Source organism: Fringilla coelebs (assembly GCF_963513975.1).
Source record: "Fringilla coelebs genome assembly, chromosome: 2".
Lineage (NCBI taxonomy): Eukaryota > Metazoa > Chordata > Aves > Passeriformes > Fringillidae > Fringilla > Fringilla coelebs.
The window spans coordinates 5,111,509-5,119,772 of record NC_140029.1 but is presented as its reverse complement, the minus strand read 5'-3'; the positions used below and the strand labels follow the sequence as shown (position 1 = coordinate 5,119,772).

At 45.9% G+C, this 8,264-nt stretch overlaps 1 protein-coding gene across 1 annotated transcript; it reads left to right on the top strand.

Annotated features, from left to right (window-relative positions):
• Positions 1-3,990: 3,990 nt before the first annotated feature.
• Positions 3,991-6,715, top strand: LOC311166393 (uncharacterized protein; the record flags this gene model as incomplete). The annotated part of the gene is made up of 3 exons (XM_084226339.1): positions 3,991-4,072; positions 4,989-5,135; positions 6,354-6,715. The coding sequence occupies 3 exons, from the start codon at positions 3,991-3,993 to the stop codon at positions 6,713-6,715; spliced, it is 591 nt and encodes a 196-aa protein (XP_084082465.1).
• Between the last annotated feature and the right edge of the window lie 1,549 nt (positions 6,716-8,264).

Genomic DNA, 8,264 nt, shown 5'->3' with positions numbered 1-8,264 from the left:
TTGATTTTGACAACTGCATGAATACATCTGTGGTAGGGGAGGGTAGGCTTAATCAGAGCCACGGATCTCAGGGGTTATTTTGAACTGTCCACTTTCAAAATGAAGATGTAGGTTTTTCTCTGGCTTTGACCCCCTCAGACAGACACACAGATATTTCCCTGGTTTGAGGAATTTCCTGTGCCAACTCAATGTTTTTCTGTGCCTCACACAGCTGGAAGGAGCAAACTGCAGACACCCCTCTCCTTTGCCACTGATCTTTTTCTCTATTATGATGATTTATTTTAGAGAGCACTAAAAACTTGGGATTTACCTCCTGGGCTCACAAGCAGTGATGTTGGCCCAGTGACAGATTTCTTCATGTCAGCATCCAAACTAAGATTTACCACAAAAGGAAATTCCCTTCAGGGCAAAACACTCCCTTTAGGATGAAAATCAAAGTTGTACTGCTTGTTTGTTCTTTTAAGTGAAAAGAGATTGAAAAAAAAAAAACAAACCACCCTTATCCTTCAAAAATTCTGGATTAGGACAATCACAGCAAGACTCAAGACCAGCTGTGGTTTCTTCTTGCTGGGAAGGAAAGGAGAGCATCACAGTGCAGCTGAAAGGGACCAGGGGAGGATGAGGAAGGAAGGAGGATCTCGGGTTTGGTGTTGCTGGAATGGCTTTCGAGGTATTAAAGAGTCTTTTTTCTCAGCTCTGCCACTGAAGAAGAAGTCAAGATTCTTCAGCTTTGGTTTTTAAGGTTAATTATTTTTTCATCTAATACTTTTTTTTTTTTGACTCGCTGAGATCTGTCCAGCAGGCACCTTGGGGTGCTGTTATCTTTTTATACTAGAAACTATGTTTATTTTATTTTCTATAATTTTCTAATACTTATTACTTATGTTAGGCAGTTTGTCTCTACTTTAAACTAATCTAAAAGTGTCACCATCACAGCAGAAGACTGTCACAAACATATTTTCTGAAAAATCCTTTTGCTAGGATTTTTTCTCCTGAGAAGCTGAGAAGCCACAAGAACAAAATGCAAACAATGATTATCTGCTGCTGTGGAATGCAACAGGTGGATCTGGGATTGGTCTCATGTGGTTGTTTCTAATTAACGGCCAATCCCAGTCCAGCTATCTCAGACTGTCTGGTCAGTCATAAGATTTTATTATCATTCCATCCCATTTCTATTCCTTGCTAGCCTTCTGATCAAATCCTTTCTTCTATTCTCTTAGTACAGTTTTAATATAATATATATATCAGAAAACAATAAATCAGCCCTCTGAAACATTCTCATCAAGATTCTCATCTCTTCCCTCGTCCTGGGACCCCTGTGAGCACCACCACAGAAGATGGAGGACAAGAAGAAGAAGAAGGACAGGACATGCTTAGATTTTTTTATTTTGCTTCTTGAACCCCCATTCAAAAACTTCAAAATTCTACATTTTTACTTTGTGATAAATTCCCTCACATTCTCCTCAGACTTTTGTGGTTTGTAACTCCTCACACAATTGCTTCCATGGGTTTCAGTCGAAGGCACAGGTGTCTTTGACTTTGTGCTAAGGTCTTTGAGCTACCAGCTGGCATCTCGAGCCTTCAAGGGCAGCCAGAGGAGTGTTTTGGGTTTGACAGGAGGACACTTAGCCTGGAGAGGAGGAAGGAGCCCTCCAACCCCTCCTGGCCACGGGCACCTGCAGAGCCCCAGATCCATCGCAGAGCTACCGAAAGCCTTAGGCAGCTGCCGGCCTCACAGAAGGAAACACATTTACAGGGAAACCCCAGATAATTTTCAAGGCTTTGCTATATAAACATATTAAAGATCTTTAAGTAATCCCCTGGCAGCTCATTCCTTGTGCTGTGTTTGCTCTGAGATGCCAATCAAACGCTCTTTCCGCAGCGAGAGCTCTGGGCCAGATTTGCCTTTGTGCCCCTAGCTGGGATCGGGCCCAAGAGGTGACAGCCAGCAGATAAGGGCTTAATTAATGTCCAGAAAGGAGCAGGAGTGACAAACGTTATCTGCAGTTCCAGCTGACTCACACGATGGGCTGATAATCTACTGAGAACTCCATGGTCCCCTCGGGATTGCTGTGTCCCTCCTGCAGCCACCCTCGCTGCCCATCTCCCAGGTTCTGGAAAAGCTCCCTGTGATTTCTCTGTACCAGGCATCGTGGTGGACCTTTGCACATCAGGGGAAAACTGGATTTTAAAGTTTTCAGTCCGTTTTCTCTGAGTGATGGAGGTGAAAAGTGTGATCCGAGCTGCTGAGTGATGGAGCTGCAGCAGCTCCCTCTGCCCCTTCTGCTCCATCTCCCTCTTCTGCCCCTTCTGCTCCATCTCCCTCTTCTGCCTGCAGCCTGTGCTCTTGTGACATGGAAGACACAAAAAAAATATCTAATTTAGCATTACCACAAAATATCTAATTTATCAGTTGTGGCTGTCAATGAGAAATGCCTCCCATGGCTTAAATAGGGATGGGTATAAATGGAGTCCATAAAGTATTGAATAAGTTCACCTTTAAGAAAAAGAACCCTATTATTATTTTTTCTTGCAAGACAAAATCCTTCCCACTTTGTTGGAAATACTTTGCAACAAATAAACTTCCTCCAAAACGCAACAGAAGCTGAAAGTTCTCACTCTGAGCTCCGTAATGGAAAGATGCACCAAGCTAATTCATATGTCATATTCAAAAGCAAGAAGACACAATTGTGTCAGAGATGCAAAAAGTGCATTGGATCTCTTTCTTCTGGTGATGAGCAGGAAGGGTTACCTGGTGGTTTTCCCGTAGCAGAAGTGATGCTGCAGAGCACCCAAGGGGCTGCAGCATGCCCTGCCTGCTCTGCAGGTGCCTCCTGGGGGGAGATGATTCCACCATCCCACTGCCCTCCCTGGCCCTGCTCTGATGGTCCTTAAGAGTTGACAAGCAGCTAGAAGTTAAGAAATGTTACAGTCAATGGTAGGAAATTGTCCAAAAGGAAGATAAGAGCCTTCAGCAGTCCGAGTCCCAAGGCCTGTTGTGCCAAAACAACCCCAAGGTGCCTGGGAGGCCACCCTTGAAACCAGGAGAAAAGCAATCAGAAGTTATCAGGTCAAACACAGTGCTTCAGGAGTTTGATTTTGGCAGAACACATGCAGGTGGTGTTGGATGGGTTGGGAGGTGCTGCTCTGCTCTGCTCTGGGGATCAGGCAGAGGGGGTGGGCACAGCCCCTGTTGTGGCACCTCTGGAACAGGACCTTGCACAGGGAGAAACTCCAAAATAAAGCTCAGGGCTGATGCCTGGGTGAGCACAGCACCTGTGGGGCAGGCTGAGGTCATGCAGAAACTCTCATTTCTCCTCTTGTGTCTCCATGCTGTTGGACCTCTGGGGCTTTGGGGTTTTTTTCCCTGCTCTTACCTTCTTTTCCTAAACCCCCAACAGTGGCCTTATGTGCTCAGTATTTCTCAGCCACACCTTCCATTTTCTGTGTCTATGTACTTTTTTCAGGTGCACAGTGCTCTCCTGAAGCTTGCAGGTATCAGAGCTCCAGCCCTCCTCCCTCACCTGGTTCAGAGTGAGCATAACCAGAACCTTAAGGGCAGGGGAAAATCGAGGCAGAAAAGATGCACCGAGTAGAAAACATATGTACATGTTTTTCAGTAGTGGCTGGCAAATAGAACTGCCTAGAGGCTTAAAATACTCAGAGCACAATGAAGTCTGGCACTCAGAGCCAGAGCCTCTGGCAGCCTGAGGCACCCAGCAGCATCCATCTGATTATGGGATCACGTAATAAATATGGATCTATAGGCACGTAACAGATATGTGATCAATAGCTCATGGGAGCCCAGAACTTTATCTCTGGGATATCAAAATATGCATGGCAACACTTCCTAAGCAAACACAAGAAAACCCAACCTTCTGGGTGAAGCTTCAGGGGGAACAATGTTATCAGGGCTCGCTGGGCAAACACGAGGAGCGCATAAAACCCGCGGCTTCCAGGGAAGGCAGCACCTCTCCTGCTGCAGGAACCATGGATCTCAAGGTGGTCTGTGCACTCTCCATCACCCTCATGGTAGCCCTCAGCACCCTGGCAGAGGGAGTTGCACCTCCAAGTAAGTACCTCCAGGTGATGCTGCCCTCCAGGTACGTGTGGGACCCCCATCCCACAGCCAGAGCCTGCCAGCTTTGGCAGAGCAGGCAGCACGTGGCTTTCTGTGCTGCTGCTTATCCCCACAGTGGAGCCTGCCTTTAGTTTTTATCAGAGGGATCAATAGCAAAGAAAGACTTCTTGGGTTGCTGGAATAAGCAGGAGCCCGCTGCAAAGGCAGAGGTGGTCGCTAGAATGGGAGCAGGGCTGGAACAGGAGCCAGCTTTGTCTAAGTTTGCTTCTGGCGTTTGGTTTGTGCTGCTTTGGCACGTGAATGCAGTTTTAGAGGAGTCTGTCTGCCTCCTCATTGAAGGCAAGTCATGCAGGCAGCTCCAGAAGTGGAAAGCAAGTCACTCAATGACAGCTGGAGGACGGCTCCAGAATTTCTTGGTTGTGGCTGACTGTGCAAATGACTTAAAATGTTAGAGGCATAGCTGCAGCTATTTGCACATCGTCCTATGTTTTATAATATTGCAAAGATGTTGTATCTTTACACCTGTTTGAATGTCCACTGGACCTTTAAGTTTTTTCCTCTTCACATGAGATGGGCAAAGCAGCAAGGATTTAATAGCCTCATATTTGAAGATTTTGGGATTTCCCATTGGATGTGGTCGATTCGAAGCCCACAAACCCCACTGTGCTGGGCTGGCTTGGCTGCAAGGGAGACCACAGACTCTCCAAATGTGATGTACAGTCCTGACCAAAATTTGTAGTGGTGTAAAAGCAGCTTTTAAACCCCTCAGATTGTGGTCTTAGCAGGGGACTGAAAAGATGGAAAGCATCTAGGGGAGGAGCATTGCTCCCAGTGAGCATTTGATAAACACCCCTCTGTGACAATGTGCAAACTGACACCTGTAACCTGCTCCTTCTGTCCTGAACAGCAAAATGCCAGTGCAAGGTGGTTCCCAAGGAGAGGACAAACTGTGGCTACCCAGGGATCTCAGCAGCAGAGTGCAAGAAAATTGGGTGCTGCTTCAACGCCTCAGTGCCCAGCGTGCCCTGGTGCTACAACCCCAAACCCAAGAAAGGTAATATCTCTGCCAGAAACACTGATTTACCTCGTGTTTGGTTCTCCAGAAATGTGTACAACCAGGGAGCAGTTCTGCTTTTCTCCTCAGGCAGGAAAAGTGGGCACAAACCTCTGTTAGGAGACCAGTGGCAGTAAAATGCAAAGCCAAGCCTTGCTTACCTGTCAGACTCCTGCCTCATCCTCTTCACTCAATTTATTTCCTCTTCCTTCAGGCTTCTGGTTATCAAACAGCCTGTGCTGATTAATTAGAGATATTTCAGTGTTATTTGTGGCCTTGTCCATGGGTAGAGCAAGGGGTACTCAGCACCTGAGTGGGTTTGCTGTGTGGTTACACCTGTCAGCATCCTACTTCTATTTTTTACCACTGTTTTCTCAGAGAGGATAACAGCTGCTCTCTTAGTCTTTCTAGGATTAGCTGTATGTTTTACATAACTGTGTTAAGTAATGGGGTGTAATTAGCTGTGTTAATTAACTCAGTGTAAGCTACATTTGCTGGGCTGACAGCACAACTCCTTCTTAGGAGAACTTCAGGGCAGTCTCAGCAGCTGCACAGGTGGCATGAAAGGAAATGAGGGGGCAATGCTACCCAACAGAAGAACCTGATATAAAATGGAATTAGTCAAAAGGGATCAGAATTGCAGGAGGAAAAAATAGTTTGGCTTTTGAGCACTGCTTGCAATTCTTGCAAACCTTAAAAAACAAGCAGCAGCAACTTAGGGTGGCATTCTCATAGGATTGCTTTTCTGAGCAGAACTGCTCCATGAGAGGAGAACTGAAGTATTCAGGCTGGGTGGTATAATCTCTTTACTTGGGATTTCAGCTTTAAGTGCCTGGAAGAGCTGTGATTTCCTCCTGAAACACTTATTTCCTTTCTGTGACTTCAGCTGGCCTGCAGAGAGGGCTGGGTGGTCCTTTCCCTGTGTCAGCCAGGCTGCTCTGGGGCCAGGTCAGGGCCATACCTGCTCTGAGCCAGCCTGTGTGTGACCACTGCAGGAGACACAGGACTTTTCACCTGAGCTGCATTTAGGATGGGCTGCTGCCAGATGCTTCCAGGAGCGAATTTTGCCTCCTCTCATCCCTGGGGCACTGCAGCAATCTATCACCCTTTGGAATTTAATTTGTCTAGGAGGCTGGGTGAGGATTTGGGTGAATCTGCTGGTGGAAATTGTTTCAGAGAAGGTCATCATGGCCATCCCATCTTCCCAGTGACCTCATCTTTTTGTCCTGCCTTTTATTTTGAATCATGCCACCGGGCAGACAGAGCACGAAGTAACACATTGTCCTTCCTTCCTTTGTTTTATTGGGTTGTTTTTTTTTTTTTTTTTGCTTTACACAGTGAAGAAAGTGTGTCCCAATGACCCCTACACCAGGATAAACTGTGGCTACCCTGGCATCAAGCCCAGGGACTGCACGAGGAAGGGCTGCTGCTTCAGGGCACACCCCGCCGGTGTCCCCTGGTGCTTCTACCACCGCGTCGTGGAGGAAGGTAATGTCCCACAGGAGATGTCCCCTGTGTCCCCCTGGCAGTGTCCCTGCTCTGCCCAGGCCTGCTGTGCTGTGCCAGACAGAGAATCCTGAGGGTGTGAGCACAAAAAGGGGGCTAAACCCTAAAAAACAGATTTTTGTACAGAGGGTGGGGTGCTGCTGATGCATCTGAGCCAGGTTTGTGGGCAATGTGACCCCAATTAATCCCAGAATAGAGGTGCAGCCACATCCACCTTATCATGAGATAAAAGGTTTTGCTTTGGAAATGTGGACTGAAGCTTACAGAAATGCTGTGCCAGACAGAGAATCCTGAGTGTGTGAGCACAAAAAGGTGGCTAAACCCTAAAAACCAGCTTCTTGTACAGAGGGTGGGTGGCTGCTGGTGTCTGAGCCAGGGGCTGGTGGGCAATGTGAGCTTAAGACCCCAACTAATCCCAGAAGAGAGGTGCAGCCACCCAGCTCACATGAGAGATGAGAGATAAAAGGCTTTGCTTTTATCTCATGAGAGATAAAAGGCTTTGCTTCAGAAATGTGGACCAAAACTTACAGAAATTTCTGATCCCCAGCTAACTTTGTTTTAGTTAGGATTGACCTTTAATATTAAATAACCACATTAAGCATATTTAATAACCAATAGCCTCAGCCATGCTGTGTTCTGCACTACACACAAGTAACCATAATTTGGTTTTACTGGTCTGGATCATAACTGGCAAACATATCTACATGCTCGCTCAAGATGGCTAAAAAATTGCCTTTTGGATGTCCTAGACTGGGGCAAAACTCTTCCTAGCATCTTGTGTGATTTATGGAGAAGACATGCCCCTTAATCTGCTTCCACTCTCTACCTCCACAGCTTGTTAAAGGAGAAACTTCCATCGAGAACTTTGCAATCTTTGGATCTACTCCAACGGAGCAACAGACGGAGGTCCCAGCTCAGACTTTATATTTTGCAACAGCCATGATTTATAGGCTGTTTTTTTTTTTATCTGGGATTGACTCCTTTCTGATGAAAAGTTACTGGTAGCTTTTATTCTCTCTGTAGGCTAGCACTGCACAGGTTTTCACTGTAATAAAACAAGTACAACACAACTTGTGAGGGGTTGTTTTTTGTTGGGTTTTTTTTTGCTGTCTCTATTTAAAAGCTGTGTATTTCTCCGTTTCCCAGGAAATTTGGCATGTCAGCAACCTGCTGATGAGGAAGCAGGCACCAATGCTTCCAAAAGGAGCACAGCACTCAGCTTCTTGTGTTAGTTACTCTTCACACTTGCAAGTGACTGCTTGAATTTGTCAGCTGGCATCACACCGGCCACCCGTCCTTCTGAAGGCTGGAAACACTCAGAGTTTGCCTTTATATAGATTTAGCTGTGGGTTTGGGCTTTTATTTCCCCTTGAGACACAGGGAAGGCTGCTTTTGATGGCTGGTCTGACTCAAACACCTCCTGCTCTCTGCATCTCCCTGTCCCTGGGGCTCACCACAAGCAGGTCCCATGGGTCACACTCAGGAAATGTCTCTGCAGCACAGAGGCTGTGTTTGAAAATAAAATAAAATAAAAATAAAAATAAAATAAAATAAAATAAAATAAAATAAAATAAAATAAAATAAAATAAAATAAAATAAATAAAATAAATATAAAATAATAAA